Source organism: Manis pentadactyla, chromosome 1 (genome assembly GCF_030020395.1).
Source record: "Manis pentadactyla isolate mManPen7 chromosome 1, mManPen7.hap1, whole genome shotgun sequence".
In the NCBI taxonomy this organism is placed as follows: Eukaryota; Metazoa; Chordata; class Mammalia; order Pholidota; family Manidae; genus Manis; species Manis pentadactyla.
In genome coordinates, this window is record NC_080019.1 from 232,501,159 (window position 1) to 232,522,631 (window position 21,473).

Here is a 21,473-nt window from a genome sequence, read left to right on the forward strand (position 1 = left end):
AGGCCTAAAGTCAGTAGAAGGAGGGACATAATAAAGATCAGAGCAGAAATAAATAAAATCAAGAAGAATAAAACAATAGAAAAATATCAATGAAAGCAGGAGCTGGTTCTTTGAGAAAATAAACAAAATAGATAAACCCCTAGCCAGATTTGTCAAGAAAAAAAGAGTCCACACACATAAACAGAATCAAAAATGAGAAAGGAAAAATCACGAGAGACAAAACAAAAATACAAAGAATTATTAGAGAATACTATGAAAAATTATATGCTAACAAGTTGGATAACCTAGAGGAAATGGACAACTCTCTAGAAAAATGCAACCTTCCAAAGTCGACCCAGGAAGAAACAGAAAATCTGAACAGACCAATTACCAGCAATGAAATTGAATTGGTATCAAAAAACTACCTAAGAACAAAACCCCTCGACCAAATGGCTTCACCACTGAATTTTACCAAACAGTTAATGAAGACCTAATACCTATCCTCCTCAAAGTTTTCCAAAAAGTAGAAAGGGAGGAAATACTTCTAAACTTATTCTTTGAGGCCAGCATCACTCTAACCAAAACTAGGCAAAGACACCACACAAAAAAGAAAATCACAGACCAATATCCTTGATGAACATAGATGAAAAAATACTCAATAAAATATTAGCAAACTAAATTTAAAATACATCAAAAAGATCATCCATTATGATCAAGTAGGATTTATTCAAGGGATGCAAGGATAGTACAATATTCAAAAATCCAACATCATCCACCACATCAACAAAAAGAACAAAAACCACATGATCATCTCCATAGATGCTGAAAAGGCATTCAACAAAATTCAACATCCATTCATGATAAAAACTCTCAGCAAAATGGGCATAGAGGGCAAGTACCTCAACATAATAAAGGCCATATATGACAAATCCACAGCCAACATTATACTTAACAGTGAGAAGCTGAAAGCTTTTCCTTTAAGATCGGGAACAAGACAGGGATGCCCACTCTCCGCACTTTTATTCAACATAGTACTGGAGGTCCTCGCCATGGCAATCAGACAACACAAAGAAATAAAAGGCATCCAGATTGGCAAGGAAGAAGTCAAACTGTCCCTGTTTGCAGATGACATCATATTGTACATAAAAAACCCTAAAGACTCCACTCCAAAACTACTAGATCTAATATCTGAATTCAGCAAAGTTGCAGGATACTAAATTAATACACAGAAATCTGTTGCATTCCTATACACTAACGATGAACTAGCAGAAAGAGAAATCAGGAAAACAATTCCATTCACAGTTACATCAAAAAGAATAAAATACCTAGGAATAAACCTAACCAAGGAGATGAAAGACCTACACCCTGAAAACTACAAGACACTCATGAGAGAAAGTAAAGAAGACACCAATAAATGGAAATAGACCCCATGCTCTTGGCTAGGAAGAATTAATATTGTCAAAATGGCCATCCTGCCTAAACCAATCTACAGATTCAATGCAATCCCTATCAAAATACCAATGGCATTCTTCAATGAACTAGAGCAAATAGTTCTAAAATTCATATGGAACTAATAAAGACCCTGAATAGCCAAAGCAATCCTGAAAAGGAAGAATAAAGCAGGGGGATTACTCCTTGAGTTCAAGCTCCCTGACTTCAAGTTCTACTACAAAGCCACAGTAATGAAGACAATTTGGTACTGGCACAAGAACAGACCCATAGATCAATGGAACAGAATGAGAATCCAGATATAAACCCAAGCATATATGATCAATTAATGTATATGATAAAGGAGCCTTGGATATACAATGAGTAAATGACAGCCTCTTCAACAACTGGTGTTGGCAAAACTGTACAGCTACATGTGAGAGAATAAAACTGGATTATTGTCTAACCCCATACACAAAAGTAAACTCAAAATGGATCAAAGACCTGAATGTAAGTCATGAAACCATAAAACTCTTAGAAGAAAACATAGGCAAAATCTCTTAAATATAAACTTGAACAACTTTTTCCTGAACACATCTCCTCAGGCAAGGGAAACAAAATCAAAAATGAAATGGGACTACATCAAACTAAAAAGCTTCTGTACAGCAAAGGACACCATCAGTAGAACAAAAAGGCATCTTACAGGATGGGAGAACATATCCGTAAATGACATATCTGACAAGGGGTTAACATCCAAAATATATAAAGAACTCACATACTTCAACACCCAAAAACAAATAACCTGATTAAAAAATGGGCAGAGGATCTGAACAGACACTTCTCCAAAGAAGAAGTTGAGATGGTCAACAGGCACATGAAAAGATGCTCCACATCACTAATCATCAGGGAAATGCAAATTAAAATCACAATGAGATATCACCTCACACCAGTTAGGATGGCCAACATCCAAAAGACTAGGAACAACAAATGCTGGCAAGGATAGGGAGAAAGGGGAACCCTCCTATAATGCTAGTGGGATTGTAAATTAGTTTAACCATTGTGGAAAGCAATACGGAAGTTCCTCAAAAAACTAAAAATAGAAATACATTTGACCCAGGAATTCCACTCCTAGGAATTTACTCAAAGAAAACAAGATTCCAGATTCAAAAAGACACATGCAGCTCTATATTTATTGCAGCACTATTTACAGCAGCCAAGATATGGAAGCAACCTAAGTGCCCATCAGTAGATGAATGGATAAAGAAGATGTGGTACATATACACAATGGAATATTAATCAGCCATAAGAAGAAAACAAATCCTACCATTTGCAACAACATGAATGGAGCTAGAGGGTATTATGCTCAGTGAAATAAGCCAGGCAGAGAAAGACAAGTACCAAATGATTTCCCTCATTTATGGAGTAAAACAACGAAGCAAAACTGAAGGAACAAAACAGCAGCAGACTCACAGATTCCAAGAAGGGACTAGAGGTTATTAAAGGGGAGGGGTGGGGGAGTGTGGGTGGGGAGGGAGGGAGAAGGCGATTGAGGGACATTATGATTGGTGCACATGGTGTGGATTGGGGTCATGAGGAAGACAGCGTAGCACAGAGAAGACAAGTAGTGACTCTGCGGCATCTTACTACACTGATGGACAGTGACTGCAATGCGGTATGTGGGAGGGACTTGATAATATGGATGAATGTAGTAACCACAATGTTTTTCATGCGAAACCTTCATAAGAGTGTATATCAGTGATACCTTAATAAAAAAGAAATAATAATAGTCGCCTCCTCTTTCTTTTGTGATTCAAGACAGATAATTGTTTCTGAATTAATTTACTCCTCTTTCAAGGAACAAGTTTTGAAGTTTTGAGATAAGGTCAAGAATGAGCACAGGGCAGAACAGTCCTTTAGATGTTTGCAGCCACCTGTGCTGGCCCGGAATGCAAGGCCATCCTAGCAATGTTAGTTACATGCAGCTCCTAGGACCTCCCAGCTCATTTGGGCCTTAATGTGTGAAGAGTCTTTATGATCTAAGTGTCATTTTATTCAGGAAGATTCCTGGTTAGGAACCTTCCCCTAATTTAGAAACAAAATGGTTGATTTTATTTGCAACCTAATGGGTATCCTTCTGAAATCACTTCTGACAATTTTCACGATGCCTGCGGACACAGGTGACTTTTTAAACCAGAAGTGTCTGTATAACCCCTAGAGGTGCTAATCCCTTATAGAGCATATATTTTTGGTGCAGATCATGCTCTCCTTGGGTACATCCTGCTCTCCATGTGCCTCTGTGTATATATTAACATAAAAACATAGATGTGTTTTATAGTCATACATATATAGATACACACCGGTCAAAAAACAGCTAGAGGAAGTCACTGTAACAGTACCCTCTAGCTTTTTGGAAGATTGGTGTAAATCTCTTCTTCGGGGGGAAAAAGCCATTTTCCTGAGAAGGTAAATGTTTATTAAATGCAAATACTGATATTCGTTACCTAGGAAAAATGTCTTGCTGCCTGTGGAATTTCTTGATAAAAAGCTTTCAAGTCCCAGGTTTCTCCAGATAAGCCCCTATCAGTGAACTGAGGCGTGAATGCGCTGAAATTGAATTACTGTACAACAGCAGTGGCTTGCACAGCACAGCTATAATGGGAATCGGTTCCACGATGCACAGCAGGTAGCTCTAGGAAGTGGGGAAAAATTAATACATCATCTAGTCTCTCTGAGCTTTTCCCAAGAAGCTAGGATGTTTATTTTTAAGCCAAACACTCTTTTTCAAGTGCCTGATTTATCATTTTATCAACGTAAATCAGAAAATAAGTGAAACAGGATTAAGTTTATTTACAGATGTGGGCTTCAGAGTGCTTTCAAAATTTATTAAATATCTGACCCAAGGTCTGGAAACAACAGGCTCTTCCCTCAGTGAGCCTAGTTACAACTTGCTTTTTATGTCTCTTCACAGTTCCCAGCAAGTTCGTTCTTTTAGATACTTCAATTGTGTTGGGTAGAAAATGAATTTGAACAGCAAACTAAATGCTTCATGTTTTGCTCCCTCTCCATCTCTCTCTGAAATACGTCCGTGGCCATGGGGGCCTGCCCCGCACAGCCCAGCAGAGGGCCACGCGGGTCGGCGCCTGGCCCCGCGCCCAGCGCCCCACGAGGAACAAGGGAGTTACAGCTCGGCCCACATCAGTGGGGGAAGGCAGCGCCTGCGCCGGAGCTGCAGCACACAACCCAAGGCCGTGGCCGTGCTGGGGAATCCTAGGACAAGTGGACAAATTCTCCAAAGTCCTCCTTTTGGTCGTTCCCTGGTTCACCTACTGTGTTCGGGCTCTGCTGTGCATATCAACTGTGTGGACCACTCTGAAGTCACAGGATCATTACTTACCCTGGCTGTACGGCACCCTGTCCTAAAAACAGGAACTATATCCCTGCAATCAGAGATGCCTGCAGTGACTCTGGGTCACCTCCTTTACTCCTCCTCCAGCTGCAAGTCAGCTGTTGCTCGGAGGTCCCCGAAGACTCAGTGGCTCCCTCCCGCTGCGATGGTTTGTGCTGCTCTGAGTAGAGGGTCACATTTTAAAGACAAAGGAAAGACGGGGGCAGCCTGTCCACATAACCAGAGCCATGCACTGGGCCATCCTTTGCCTTCTCCCTCCTTTCAAATCAAGGAAAAGACTGTTACCACCAGAAACTCGGGAGAGAGGGGAGCCACGTCACACGTGCCCCCCACCGACACTTCAGAGGAGCTCTGACTTGTGCCACAGCCGAGCAATTCCAGATGTCACTTAGGAGTGGCCCAACAGGAGTCTACGGTTGGCAAAGGATTGAGGCCTGCCACTTCTTCCTCGTCTGGCACGTGACAGATCCCCCTTGAGATGTTAATAAACTAAGCAAACTGGTTCTATTTCTTGTCCATTCATAGGGACTTACAACTTGATAAACTGCTCAGCAGCACTGATTGAGGGGTTGGTGACATCAAGATAGCTGAACAAAGAAGTTGGGAGGTGATGTTGGGCACAGTCATTACCCACAAGCCAGCAGCCACAGGGCTGCATCAACCCTATTTGGCTTTAAATTAAAATAATTTACATCACGCCTGTGAGTGGACATGAACAATTATTTAAACCACCAATGGTATTAAAAAGTGCTGGAAAACATTAGTTAAGAAATGCTACCATAATGACGGCACCATTATGTTAGTGGCAATTATTGAAGCTGAGGTTAGCTGTAATTTGCTAACCTGCACAAAAAAGCTTACATATAGTCCATTACCAAGCAGCTGACAGAGGTTATATGATGGGCAGGCCACCTTAGGTGTCACATTTACTCAGACAACTGACGGGGAGAAAATAGGACTTTCTGTGATAGGATAATTGCATAGCAGAGAGTAACTCAAATAGGGGACTGGTATGATAAAATCACTCTGATTCAACTAATCACTGGGAAAAGTGATGGGGGAAAATGATGGAATCAAGCCAGAAGAGACAGAAAAAGAGATCAGCATTGTTTAACAGCCCGGCGATGACAGGCATGTTAAAAGACTGGGTGACTCCAGCAGTCCTGTTTCTTCCTGGCACTACCTACCCGACCGCACACCCTAACGGTGTCAGTGTGTGTTTCTAAATTGTTATGGCCGGTCTCATAAATATTTTATATACATCCATGGAAATTTTCACAGTGTTGTTTCTGAGCCCGTTTTGCATCTGTTCTCATGTCCTCCCGGCCGCCCACCTTTTGCTGAGCAGGAAGGCGTCAGGCCCTCTGACCTGCCTCGAAGGTAGGCGGTGATGGGGACTTGGAAATGCAAGGTTCCTAGGCTTGGCACCTGCAGCTACGGCACACACACTAAGAGCTGTTCTTTTCCTGGGCCCTTTGAGAAAGGGTTGCTGCTTGGTGGGTGGCACGGACAGGCAGGGAGGGCCCCACCATGCAGAGGGCGTTCTGGGGCAACATAGTGAAGAACAACCCCACCACAGAGCCACAGCGCATTTGGATTGGTGGACTCTGCTGATCGGATGCTCACAAAGCCCAGGGGCAAAGAGCGGCCTTTCCTATTCGAGAAGTGAGGGGTCCTCACATGAAAACAGTCACGCGCGATGCTCGCCCAACCTCAGTGTGAACTCCAGGAGCCTCCTGGCAGCCACCTCCTCTCACTCCAAATGCTACATGTGAGCGGCCGTGCTCACAGCCTGGCCAGGCCCATTGCCACGGCAAAACCGACGCCAGGCCAAACCCCGACTTGCCGTATGAGCCCTGTTTCCTGTGGGAAGGCTGGGAGCGGGGCAGAGTCACACATCACTGAACCAGTCAACCTAGATTTTACAGCATCGTATCTAACCTAGATTATGCTTCCAAAGAGCTTTGCCCATCTACTTAAAAATACATAAAAATACACAGTTCAGAGAATCATGGATATCTTTAGTGTGGGAACGTTTCAATTCGAATAAAGCAACTGATTTTTTTACTTCTCCATGGAACCACATCAGCCATATTTGTCTTTTTTTCAAATTTCACTAAAGGTTTCAAAATTAGCTTCCCTCCTGTCATCATCCACGGGCCTCCGGAAGCTTCAAGACTCCCAGTATTAAATGCTTATATCCTGAGGGTCCCTTAACCAGCAGCAGACACACTTACTGAATGTGGTGTTTGCCAGGCACTGCGCTAGACTCCGTACACAGACACACACAGAGGCACCGTTGTCCTACCGCCTGTGTCAGAAGGAACTCCCCCGAGCTGCCTGCGAGACCTTTGCCCGGCCGTGCCCGTGTGAGCACCTGTACCCCAGAGATACAGTAACAAGGTCTCACGGCCAGGGTCGGTGCCAGAATGAAATGACATGACATACATAAAGTGCTTAATGCGGGGCCTGGCACACAGTGAAGCCAATAAACCTAAGAACAGATTAGTAAGTCACGGCCTCCTCCTAACATCTGCAGCAAGGTGAGTGAGGAGAACAGGAGCCCTGGGGACTCGGCTTTTCTCACCCGCCCATGGAGCCCCTGCCTCCAGGCGACCAGATCCAGGTTCTGGTGCTGGCTGGCCCCATATTACACAGCCTGCTGCGCAAGCCCTCCGAGCGTCCTTGCCTGCCAACTGCACAGGCAGAACCTAAGGAGATTCAGTCCCTTTCTACTCTAAAACTCTGTGATTCACAAGGAAATCAAAGTTGACACAGTAATAGCATTTCCCTCTCTCAAATTGGTGTTCTTGTTACTCGTATTTAAAACAAAATAGAACTTTTTTTTTTGGCGAGGAATTAGGAAAATGAGCACTCGTGTACCATCCTGCTGGAGGGACGGTGATGGTACAGCCTGATCCGGACACAATGCTTTCATTTGCAGAAGTGCCCTGAGGATTGGTTTGGAAGCTCTGAGTTATTCAGTGTTCGGGAATTCATTTGAAGGAAATCAAAGTGCACTATGGGGTGCTGAGGGCACAGAAGGGGTGAGGAATGTGGACTCGGGGTCTGTGTGCCTGGAGCCCATCTCTCACTCCCTGTGAGACCTCAGAGGAGAGACTCAATCTCTGCCTCTCGGTTTCCTCCTTCGTAAAGAGGGAGAGCAACAATCCCATCTCTTGTAGGAAGGGTAAGTTCTAAGGATAAGTGAGTTCGTATGAGCTCCGCAGAGGAACCCCCAACATGGAGCAGGTGCTGAATCAGTTGAACTATGTCTAATATACAAGAAGAGTCACTGCAGCATTACTTGGAGCAAAACTTGCAAATAACTTAAATACCCAGATCTAGAGGGACAATCAAATAGATCACGATACACCCACAGACTGGAATGTTACGCAGCCATTTAAGAAAACCACAAAGTACAGTGACACAAGAAAATGCCCACACTATAATGGTATAAAGAAGTGAGAAGAAGCTAGAAACAAAAGCAAACAGGCAAATACAATTGCAAACTTGAAAAAAAGAAAAAATAACTTGCATAGAAACGCAAAGACAAGACTGGAAGGAAGAAAACTCACAAAGACCGCGTGGTGGGTCTGGTAGGTGATTTTTCCTTCTGTTTAATGCTTTTCCATATATTTTTCAAATTCCATCAATGGGGCACTCATTTTATAAATACAAAACAGTAAATTGGGGTGGAGGCTTTTTTTTTTTTATTATAGGTTCTGTTAGATTTGAATGGCTACATGCTGCGTGTCTGGAAAGATGCTGCCTGCTTCAAGGTGGCGAAATAAGCAACACCCCAGAGGCCACCACGCAGCAAGCCGGGCAGGCAGGCAGAGCAGAATTTCTGTGGAGGACAACAGTTTTTTGTTTTTTGTTTTTTTGTTTTTTCTTTCAGGGCATTTCAGAGTTTCCACCAAGAAGTCTCAACTTCTTGAAATTAATAATCATAGTAGCAGAGGAAGCCTCCATCCCCTGAGCATTGTTTATGCACCAGGGTCTGTCTCAGTCGTCACACAGTGTGTTTTTCCCATTTGCAGAGGCTGTTTTACCAAAGGCAAAAGCTTAATAAGTGACAAAGGTGGGCACTGACCCCAGGTCAGACACATGCTCGTACTTACTATAAACCACAATCCCTCCTCCTCCAAAACAAAATAGTACAAGAATTTTTACAGACTAGCAAATATATGGGATTATCAGGTCTAAGGCAGAAATACTTGCGGAAATTTCAACTGGTCAATTAAATGTGAGAGAAGCTAAAGTAGGAGGTGGTCTTTTACAGCAAAGTGATTCTGGAGACGATCATTAAAACAGAAGGTAAGCAAACTATACATTAGAAATAAAGAACTCTTCAGGTTGCAGTTCTTTCCCATAATCCTGTGCCAATAGGACATTAACGCAGGATACACTGCAACATTCACACGTGCTACAGCAAGAATGTGGGAAGTGAGGACGTAAGTTGGCCTGTTTAGCAGGCAAAAAGGATTCAAGTCAGAAACCGTCTCGGAAATCCAAAACAATACCCCTGTGCACTGCTGTCCGTTCATCCTGCTGACAACGTGAAATTCCAGGGCACTCTTACTGGTCAAGCCAAACATTGTAACTTCACTAATATTCCAGTAGCAGTAAAGAGACCCTCCGGCTTCATCTACTCATTGACTCCAATGGGAGGCTCAACTCCACACTCTGGCGGGCGATGGATACATGTTTCAGAGTGGCTGAACTGAACCTCAATGCACCTTTGAATGATTTCTGGCCGTTAATGAATGTATGACACCATCACAAGCCATTCTCTGTGGCTGTACAATCAGTGACACCTCTGTTGAAGGCACAAAATTAACACAACAGAAACTGGCCTCTGAACCCTTCATGCAAAGAGGTATCAGGCCCCTCGTAACTGCTTTTCCTGGCTTTCTGGACTTCAGAACGTTTTTAAGTAATAGTTAACTTCGATCTTTGAGAGCTGGGCTCCCAGATGCCAGCGTGCTGAACCCACCTCCGGTCCACAGGTAGCAGAGACCAAGGCACTTACCCGCACTGCCTCGGACTTCTTGTGGAACATCTCCTCCATGTTCTTAGCCAACTTCTTCACCAGTTGGAGGCCATCAATTTCTTCTATGGCAACGTCTTTCTCGTACTCTTTGTATTTCTGTAAGGAGGGAGGGCGACAGTCAGGGCACAGGACACCACAAATGCCGTGCACGCGATGGCAGAGCAGGTCCACCCTCAAGGAATGTGAGTGAAGTTACATGTGAAAACTGGCTCTGGCTGTTCTGGAAACTTAACTAGCACCCAGGAAAGGAATAAGCCCTACAGCGATCAAGCTCCTTATCCCCTGTCCTCTTCAGTTCTTGAAACCAACACTGTACTTCCAATGTGACCACAGTCAGCCCTCCTTCGGGAAGTCTGCCCGGCTTCCTTATTTATCCTACAGCCAACACTACTGGAAACTCACTATCCCAGATGTGTCATAAAGCAAAAATGATGAAATTCAACTTTTGTGGGGTTTTTTTTCCCCTTGGACATTACTCATTTCATTTTCTCATGGCCAAAGACTGAGGACTTAAGGAAAAATAGTTTCAAGGCTGTGATTCTAATGTACAACTACAGCAGGAGTTGGCCATCTGTAACCCTTGGACCAAATCCAATTCATCACCTATTTTTATAAATAACGTTTTATTGGGACAAAAACATACACAAAAACTGTGTTTATATATTTAATAGAGTTAAGTAGTCACAACAGAGACTGGATGACCCACAAAGACTAAAATATTTATTCTCTCACCCTTTATTAAAGAAGTTTACCCAACTGGAGCAGGAACTAAGCAAAGTAGCATGGCAGAAAGTCTTTTAACCATTTTATAATGGGAGAGTCCTTGCCATGGAATCTAGTACTTCACGTCAATTCACTAAATGTTCATTGAGGACTTCCTAAGGAGGTCACAGGTCACAGAAAGGAGAAAGTACAGTAAGGACAAAAATCCATGAAAACAACGTTATATAAGATTCCGTGATTTGTCAGTCTGCTGACAAGGGATTGATGTGACCCCCAGTTTACTCAAATCATCAAAGAAAGTTTTTAAATTCAAACCCATCACACACCCTGGTAACTTTTTCTGTTAAACCAGCAATTCTCAAAATGGTCCAGGAATCCCTGCAGGGTCCCTGACCCCCTTTCAGGAGCCCATGAAGTCCTTCTATCCAACAGCATCTCTAAGGGAAGCCAGATCTTCTTCACAGAGTCCAACACATCCCAACAGACATTACACAAAAGCGGACCTGAGAATCCACCTGTCTTCCCTTAAGCTAAACATTAAACAGATACGCAAAAATGAAAAAAATGCCACCCCTCTGTTTTCTCATTTTAGGAAATAGTTGTTTTTTATGAACTATGTTTTTATAAAATGAGGTTTTATGTTTTGAATTCCTCAATTTTTATTTTTTCCTTTAATTTTTAAATTTCTTTGTTTTAATTTACATATGACAAATATTCACAGATACAACCCACATAAGCAGAAATTCTTAGGGGTCTTCAATATTTTGTAAGAGCGTAAAGGGGTCCCAAGGCCAAAATGCTTCATTTAACTCAGGATTTAATTTTGTTCCCACTGGAAAGAAATACTGTTTTTTAATAAACACCTCCAAAATGGAGTCTGAAAGATTTATAATGTCAACAGGAATCCCTTACATTTATGTAGCTATCAGAAGGTCGGGTAACTAAAAATACTGAGGGATTTCTATTTACCCTTCTTTGTGGAGAACACTGCAATCAGTTACCCCTCAACCTAGGTTCCTACTTAGGGAAAAAAAGGGGTTCCACATCTTACCTGGGCTCAAAACACCTTGAGAGTCATTTCGAAAGTGGAAAATTTAATGACTTTTTAATGGCAGGATAATTTTTGAGATAAATTTGTATCTTCTCCCTTTTCCCCTGCTTTTACCTTCAAAAATATAAACTGGGAGGAAGTTCCATCTTGTCTTGCTCCAAGAAAAGGAGTGTGGTGTGTGTGTGTGTGTGTGTGTGTGTGTGTGTGTGTGTGTGTGTGTGTGTGTGTGACGCAAAACACTTCCCTTCCTAGCTTAGATTTCAGAATCCTTTGTGGCAATAATACTGGGTGTCCCAAAAGAAGAAGATTGCAGTGTGGGGACAGAGGGACTGACTCTACAGAAACGAATGTAAGAGAGAATTCCTCTGATCCCTAAAACTAAAATGAAATCCCTGGAGTCCTTGGGCATCTGGTCACACAGAGAACCCAGTACCCACCACGGGACACCAGCAGGGCAGGAGGTGGGGAGGGCGGGAAGGGACCCCCAGACTGGACATGGGGGCCTGTGACCTGCATGTTAGCCCAAGGGCTTGGCATTTCTCGGAATTAAGGTGATCCTCAGGAAATAAACAAAGTGCCTCTTCTGGATCAGCTGGGTCTGGGCCAAGACAGTGTTTCTAAGATGCTCTGAGCTGCTCTCCATGGTCCACCATGACCATAAATTATAAGGGACATGCTCCTCCCTATTCCCTGAAAATACCCATAAAAATTGTAGGTTTCTATCTTGAGAGTCTCCCTCTTATATCTCATCTGGAAAACCAGTTCCTGCTTCTTGTCTTCCCCTCCTCCTCAACCAAGCTGCCCAGGTTCCCCAAGACAGGGAGGCTGTACGCCCCCTGGGAGCCCCCAGAGCCCTCCGTGCCTATGTCTCCTGGCACCATAACTGATGTGGCCTGGGAAGTAAGGACAGGCCTTCCCAGGCACCCCCGGCCCGCAGCAGATGCTCACAGGGCTCATTTAGATGAGGCTTCTTAGAGAGCAGGGTCAGGGTTACAGTTGAAGGGGCACAGACGAGCACGCAGCTGCACTGTCCTGTGGTACTGCAGGCTGGCCGACCACCTCATCCCTTGGGAGGTGACCAGATTGGCCTGGGGTGTGGGACTCCAGCCAGCCCCACCTTGGCTCAAGCTAACAGTCCTCCGGTGTATGCATAAAACTCTAACCAGTAGAAACTTTCCCTGAAGTTCAAATGCAAGTCAATGTCTTTGGGGCAAAAAAATCCGAGGTTCCTCTGCTGCCTGTCACATGTGCTCCGAAAGCCAACAGCTGAGGCCGGCTTATACCCAAGGCTGCTGGGTGTAAATACAAAGTTCAGAAGTGAGTGAAACCAAACCAAACGAATATCAGTCTACTATTTACACAGTCAGTAAAACAAATCTCTGTCTTAGTAATTCTGTAACTAAAGGTGATCTAGACACTTAAGATTAAGAAAAATAAAATGGATTTCACAATTAGCCTTTACCTGAATCTTTTGGGTTTTACATAGAGCCCCATTATTCTGGCCGTAGCTGCTACTTGGATATGTTTCTTTCCCTACTGGGAGAGACTTCTAGAAGGGAATCAATTTATTAACTCTTACCAGCCCCCACATTTCCAGGGAGATCTACCTGCGTCCTCTCTTCTGAGCCCCATCCATGAGAAGGAGCCACTTACAGGGGTTGTCAAGCTCCCAGACAATTCGTGCCTGGTGACCTAGCTGACAAATCTCACTCAACATAAAGCTTTGCAAGCCAAGGGCTCCAGATTTGGAACAAATGTAGCAGTTCACTGGTTCCATTTACCTGCCAGCCTGTCCCCTCCCCTCAGGACCTATGACAACAAGTCCTCTGTGCCGATGAGCCGAGCCTGAACTACTTTCTCACCACCCTGGGGAAGTTATCCCATAAGCAAAAAGACTCTGCCATTCAAGATGTGTTAATGCAGGTTGGAATCAGGTCAGAACAACGTAATGCCTTTTTTCTCACCAGGAAACGTTATACTTTGGTGGAATCCAAGGAGTTTGAAGTACAGAAAGGGTAACCCAGTGATAGTCATTCATCAATCACAAGCTCTTAGCAGCTCAGAATGGTGATCTATGTCAAAACCATTAAAAATGCTCCTCCAGTACAAATTCAAGCAATTTGACCTCCAACAACTAGATAAAGTTACAGGAGTGCGGCAGAATTCTATATAGCCATCCCAAATTGTGTAAAAGACTGTCAGAAACATGCATGCAGTATGTTACAATAAGTTACAGACAGTAATCAGCATTTCGTTGTTTTAAACTACTGATCTGCACACACAGACACACACACAAACATACTGTTAGGAGGACAAATGCCAAGTGTTCACGGCTGGCTGTGCAATTACAAATTATCTTTTTCTTTCTTTTTTTGCTTACCTGTATTTTCTACTTTTTAAAATGAATGAACTATTTTGGAAATTAGAAAATACGAAAGTTGTAGTTATGTGCAGAATAGCATATGGGCATGAAATAAACAGATTTCTTTAAGGAAGTGCGGTGGCAATTAGAATCTGTGTGATTAAGCGACATGTCTTCATTAGCAGAGCCCAAGGAAGTCAGTAAAAGGAGTCCTCTGCGTATCTGGGGCCCAGCACGGGCCGGAAGCTCTCGCATATGAATCTGTCTGATCCTCACGGCTACCCCCCTGAGAGGCAGGTATTCCCCCCACGTTGTGGATGGGAAGCGAGGCACAGAGAGGTTCAGTCAGTCGTGGGAAGTCAAATGGCTGAAGAGTGGGCTTTAGACCTGGCGAGGTCTAGTTCCTAACTGCCTGGTCCTTTGCCCTAGGGCGTAAAGGGCCGTAAGTCTGAATATTTGTATACATGTTCAGAGGGCCCATTTCGTTGCCATAACAACCTGTTTCATCACTTTCATAGCCAACAGTGGCTTGGATTCACCAAGAAAGTCAAATATGAAAAACCAGAGACATCGTCAAATGGGGGCCCAGCTGCTCTGAATGAGTGAAAGCCACACAGCCAGGGCACACTGGCTGTCACCGGAGTCCACAGGGCCACAGGGGGGTGGGGGGGGAGAGCTTGGGGTCTGGCCCCAGAGCAGCAGCCATAGCTCTGGCTATACCTTCAGGGAGGGGAGAAGACCACCCTGAGAGTGGCCCCGGGGCCTCAGCTGTAAACTACTCTGCTGTGCTTTGGCTCCACACCACCAGAGCCCTGGGGGCAGTCCACTCACACTCCCTTCCCTACGCGGTCTGCATCCCCGCCCCACTGTGCAGCCAATGACACTATTTCTGCGACTGCACTAGCTGTCGCATTTGCTTCAGAGAAAGCAGCAGCCCTTCGAAGGGGAGAAGGAGTCGGCAAGTTATCAGCAGGTCCCTGTAAACTCACAAAACAAAGGCAGACGTCTGGGAAGTCGCAGCCCAGGGCCTGCTCAGACCCGGCCACCCCAAACCCTCAGGCTCGCCTGTCTTTCCCTCTGTGGTTCTGCTAGGGGTTCTAATAAGTGTTGTATTTTCATATGAATGCCTTCCTGACCTGCAGCTCTTAATGTAAGAGACAAATTCCCCCGTGGTGGTTGATGATTCTGATGCTCTTTGCTCTGCTGCCCATCCTCTGGGCCTGCCCTTGACGTGGGGCCGTGCCCATAGCTTTAGCCAGGACTAGGGTCATAGCAGAACACAGCCCTTCAGAAGGGTGCCTCTCAGCATTCAGACACAGGAGGGGGGCAAGCCTGAGAGCTTTTCACGCCCTGTGTCACAGGAGAACATCTGACGCTTCCAATCCTTCTGTTGGCAGAATCAGCATTTGGCAAGAAATCTCACGATGAGCCGAGAACATTTATCATTTGAGAAGGGAGACACAGAAATGCATTATTTCTGCAGCATCTATTTTGCCAGATCATTTCACACAAACACCAGGAAGAGAAAAGCACTACTTCATTGTCAGAACACTTAATGTTGTTCATACATTGGGGTCATTTTTTTCCTCCACGGTAACTGCGTAGCTAGAAGTGAGTCACCTGGAACAGCCCCCAGAGAGGGCGCTCCCGTCAGGAGACATCAGACGGTTGGCAATTAACGGGGGCAGAAGCCAAACAAGGAAGAGGCGGGGCTCTGGGCATGCTGGGCACCAGCACACAGCGCCCCCTGCAGGCGGTTACTATTGGCCAAGAAGCTGGGGCATCTGCACCTGGTCTCTGGACACAATTTTCTCATCAAAAACTAGAAGCACATCTCTAGAGTCAGCATAATTAAATCACTAGGGGAGGGCAGACAGAAGGTCAGGGGAGGAGACGCAAAGCCAGGACCTGCCCACCCCCGCGTGAGAATCTGGGGAGCTCATCTCAAAGCCCATGACTTGAGAGAAAGCGGTGTGCTTCTCCATCCCTCCCCAAAGCCCCCAGCACTTCCCTTGCCGCGCCCTGACCTGGTCCCGGGTAAACCTGTCCCTGGATATACCCTAAAGACAGGTAAGCCCAGAACCCGGAAAGGTGGCTTGTTAACGTAAGAGCAGACGACTCCTCACGTGCCTACTTCAAGGTTCAGTGTTCAGCCTTACTCTCATTCCTCCAGGCTCTGAAACAGGCGCAGTACAGGAGACAGACTCGTTAGACCAGCCATTGAAGCGAGGGTCACACCAGCACAAAAACGGAGCCTAAGTGAAATCCTGACACCGCTGTCATTTTCATTCCCATGGCAAATACTCACCCACGGCCGCCCCGTGCTGGCAGGGGGGTGGCGGGACCACTGGCACAGACATATGTTCCCTTGGGGCTCAAGGAAGCTAGTTTGGGGTTCATTTTGTCAAGTACTAAGTTGAGCTGCATGGGTCATTTCCATAGAGCCTTGAGCGCTGATGCCCCGCACGGCCATGCCGTGTGCGTCCCCTCTCAAGGCCACGCCTGACTGAAGCGCAGGTGCACCGGGCCTGCCAGACCCGGGAGGGTGGCGTGGGTCCTCCGCTGAGTGCACAGCAGGCAATGCAGCAGACGCGTTCCTCCCTCAGGAAAGGTGAATACCAGGAGCTGTGGGCAGCCCAATAGTCTTGGAGCACAGAAAACCTGGCCACGAACAGGCAGGTCATCAAGTCACCAGGGAGAGGTGCAAACAATGACCTCATCCATGGCCACAGAAGAGGCGATGACTGAGCAGCATGTGTGATTCCTGCCTTCAGGGAGACACAGCCTGTGAAGTACCCTGTTCATGCACGAGGCAGTCAGGAGCCATCACAAGGTGGCTGGTAAACAGAGGCCTGATGGGCAGTGGGAACAAGGAGGGGGCAGGGCACGGTTTCCTTAAACTGCGTGTAAGCTCATCATATGTCCCTCTGGGGGACAAAAGTGACCCAGTCCTGCTCTGCCTCTGTCATTCTAGCAGAGGGCTGACCACAGCAGGAAGGGTGGGAAAGAATCCACACGGACTTGGCTAGAACGCTATGGATTTGGGACCTGCTAGCAGCATCCTGCCTGGCGTAGAATCAGGCCAGGGTTAAAGTCCCAGGAAGACCAACATGCATGCCACATGCCGGGCAGCCCGGCATGTTGCTGAGGCCAGGGACTCTCCACATTTACCAAGTTCAACGCACTGATGTCCCCACTTACTAACCACGCAACAAGTTGCTCAGGCCCCAGCAGCTGCTTTTCGTCATCAGTGGAGGGAAGGACACCAGACTTTGTTCTGGTCCTGGGATGATCAAAAGAGGTCCAGGGTGTCAAGTACCCAAGCAGAACGTTGGACAGAGAGTAAAGCACTCAAACAGCAGTGATGGAGATCGCAGAGGTGGTAATAAATGCCGACACTTTCCCCTGCCTTCTGAAAAACGCCATGCTATCGTCTCCACAATAGGAAGAAACTGTGAACCAACTTGCACAACCTAACACATGAACTAGCTCTGAATGCTGGTCTGGGCAATGGCATTTCTCAAATGCATTTACAAGGCCCTGGGAGCCACAGTAATACCTCCTGGGGGATGGCTCCCTTCTGGCAGGAACTGGATGCTGGAAGTCTGTTTGCATGGAGGGGAAGACAATTTTTAGATATGTGACTAAAGATGTTGTAATAAAAACGAATCATCTACCATTTTTGGATTGTCTTCTTACAGGCAGTGTCATCTTATCATGACATAAATGGATTTTGCATTGCTCTCAACTCAATTATAGGACATAGAAGTGTCACTTCAAAATACAACACTCCTTAGCAATTATATTTACAAGTAAACATATTTCCAAACCCTTTAAGCTGGTGTTAGGAACACTTCTTTTTAACCATAACAGCGACAAACCTAACTGAATTCATGGAATTCTCAGTCACAGAAGAATATTTTCCTGTTTGAAAACGGAAGGTGCTGCTTTTGTCCAAATAATTCTGTTTAGCACAGAACTCTGATCAAGTGTCCTCAAGGTCAAAAAACACCCATTATTAGTGCAGTGCTCTGGAAGAAACTAATGAAGTTTGAAGAAAATCCTTGAAAATACCATTTTTCTCTGTCTAAGCCATCAGCACAACTTTGCTGCATAAGAAAAGAATCTTCAGGGGTGACAGGAGAGAGGGGGAACTGGGGCAGTAAATTACCACCCAAAGAACAGAGGGAAGGCAGGGGGTGCTGGGCTCCCTCTGTGGGACTGTGGCAAATGGGGACCCCCGGGGGAATCTGGGAGACCCACGGGAAGGAGCTCTTGCTCTATGGGGGGGAAAGCGTGGACACGGATGACCACGGAAGGCAGCATTTTCCTCAGTGAGTTACTCAGAATTTACAGCTTTGGGGAAAGGGGAGTGTAGCCCAAATTATGTCTCAAGGTGCCTCCGGGTGCTCCCCAAAGAGAGGGCTGTCACAGTATCACAGGTAGCAGGGTCCCCGGCCTCAGTGTCCCCTGGAGCTCTTGCTCCCAGCTGGCTGTTCAGAGTGCCTCCGTGAGTCACAGGACTCAGGGGAGGCTGCCCTTCTACGCATCTGGCTCTGCAGCAGGCAGCCTCTGACAGGTCCCCCGGCTTCCATGTTGTTGGGCCCTGAGTTAAAGATGGAGATGTCTCCTCTCCCTGGTTTACTGTCTATCTTCTTTTTTAAAAGAATCTTGATAAGTCCCCATAAGCTTTTACTTCCCAACACAGTCAACTGGACAAATGCCACTGATAAATTTTAGATCTGTGGTGATAAAACCGAGTGTGAATGTCACATTAGATTCCCGTTTTATATGAGGGAAATAAGTCAGATGCGAGGTACTAAGCTAGCTGTTGATACAACCATCCTTGTCCTAGCGTGGGAGAACACACTGCTTTAAAATGGGGAAACTCATCTGCCTGTGAACAAAATCAAATGGTCTCAATGCTTAGAAAAATATCCAATTCCTGGGTATTTTCTGGATTACCTCATGGGGAGTTACGGCTCTGAAATGCAAATATTTATGCTGTATATATATCCTCACAACATGAAAAGCCAAAAGGATGATTACAGGTCCATGTACGTCACAGAAGAAACATCTCATTGTATGCATTTATGAGGTTCTTTTATGTATACCAACAACTGTAACTATACCAAACTGCATATAATAAAATATTACAGAGCCTGGACTACTTGACATTGATTATTTTCTGTAATAGTCCCCTTTTGCAAATACATTTTTCTGATGTTCCCATTTAAACTCATGCATCCTTCCCTTCCTCGAGGAGCAGCCAGAACAGCAACAACAATAATTTATTACTAATAATACCTGTTAGCATTTATTGAGCACTTACTTTGGGTCAGATAGATATTATTTCTTCCCATTTTACAGGAAACTTCTATTTTAGGGAACTGAGGCACAGAGAGAATTAGGTAACTTACCCACGATTACACCGCTTTAGTAAGTGGTTATATTAGTTAGGGGGACACTAGCTACTATAATCAAAACACCCAAAATCCCACTGACTTAACACAACAGAGGTTTATCTGTTGCTCATGTGACCATCCCACGAGGGAGAGCCCTGTCATCAGACAGCCTTCCACACAGTGACTCGGGGACCCAGGGCTCTCCCGCTGTGTGTCTCTGCTCTCCCCTCAGGCCCTGGAGTCCTCTGCATTCAGCCAGCAGATGGTGGGGATGAAGGGAGGAAGGCACATTCTCCTTCTTGAACTCCTGAGCCTGGAAGTGACCTGCATCAGCTCTGCTCCCAGTCCACTAGCAGTATCCAGGCACGAGGCCCAATGCAAGGGGAGAGAACCCAGGGAATGGGACCGGCGGCACTACGAAAAGGGATGCTTAAACCATCAGGGGTCTGTTAGCTGTCAGCACCACTATCCCAGAGCCACGATTCGAACCCAGGAAGCAAGCACCCACAGTCTGCTCTTCGCGGCCACACTTTAGTGTAAAAGCTTGCTAAACTATGGATAGATAAGACCTCAGATTAAAACTTGGCTGGGAACCATCTGCAACATGGACACTTTAGAGCTGGTACAATCAAGTCAAAATCCACGGAAAGGATAATATGACCCAGTCACTTGTGTGTGTAATTACGGTCAGGCTCAGATGTTAAAGGCCCAGATACCGGAACACATTATAAACAATTTTTAGACCTTCTGTCTGATTTCCTTAATCCCAGCTCAAATAAAACTGCTATTTGAGTAACATCAATGACCTTCTCTAGCATACGATATTAGTTGCCCAAGCGCCACAAAAGTTAATTGGCTTAACTAAAGTCTTTTAAATTCTATATCCAAGATGTCCTGGAAATCGAAGGCAATCAATGAATGAGTCTGCAAGATCCGTAACAAGCTTAGAGCTAATACTATTTGCAGCTGCTCAAGTGGTTTCTGTACTTACACAGCCAAAAGCTGGAATGAGTGTTAGGACCCTGCATCTGAATGAGCCTTTAACTCCATCGACTCCAGGATGGAGTCTACCAACTACAGAGACACCGATTCCTGGCACAGCACAGCCAGACCCCGGCTTTTTTGGAGGAGTGCCGAGAACCTTGGTGAGATGGTGCCAGTAGCTATGAACCCGCCTGCCCTCCTACTGAAAGGAAGAGCTGAAGTCTCCTTTCTTGGGTTGGAAAGTTGCCTTTGTAAAAACGTTGGGAAGATTCTGTTTCCTCCTACTGATGTAGGAAGCTAAGAAAAATAAACCACAGCTGCAGCAGCCTTCACATATCATCTGTACGCCTCACATCTGCCTGCAGGAGTTCACGGCAGGTGACCCCTCCCGCTGTGCCCTCCACGGACAGCACCTACATGTGACGGGGTTCCGGCAGAGCCGCCCTTGGCTCAGATACCAAACGTCATCTGGGATTTAGATGTCACCAACGTCAGAATCAAAGATTTTCTGCAAAGCTTCTGTCCTATCCGGAAATGGTGGCCACGTTTGGGACTTCTGCTGACCTCTGTCAAATGCAGGGCATACTAGGGTCACCCAGTCTCCTTCCATTGTTAAGAGAAGCCCAAAATCTGTCTTTATGTCAAATCTGCATGCGAACAAAATCAAACGGTCTCAATGCTTATAAAAATATCCAATTCCTGGGTATTTTCTGGATTACCTCATGGGGAGTTAAGGCTCTGAAATGCAAGTATTTATGCTGTACATACATCCTCACAACGTTAAAAGCCAAAATGATGATTACAGGTCCACGTAAGTCAATTTTTTGAGTACTCTGGGGCCTAGATCCAAACTGCCTCTAGACACCTTCTTCCCTGTCCCCCTTCACAGGAAGAGCCTGAGACGGGGCACCAGGGGCTCCTCCTCCCACAGGCAGAGACGAACCACACAGTTTGTAGACTACCTGGTAGCCACACTAACTCTCAACCCAGGCAGTGTCCGAGGCACGGAGAGGGCAGCGGCCTGCCTAGGCCAATACGAGACAGAAGTGCAGCTGGCTTACCAGGCTTCCAGGCGGTAC

General features: G+C 45.5%; 1 protein-coding gene across 1 annotated transcript in view; it reads right to left on the minus strand.

The window, feature by feature from the left end:
- Window positions 1-21,473, minus strand: part of CACNA2D3 (calcium voltage-gated channel auxiliary subunit alpha2delta 3) — a 717,352-nt gene that overhangs the window by 547,773 nt on the left and 148,106 nt on the right. The window contains exon 3 of the mRNA XM_036878109.2: window positions 9,849-9,965. Coding sequence (XP_036734004.2) covers window positions 9,849-9,965 — 117 coding nt within the window. The remainder of the gene's footprint in view (window positions 1-9,848; window positions 9,966-21,473) is intronic.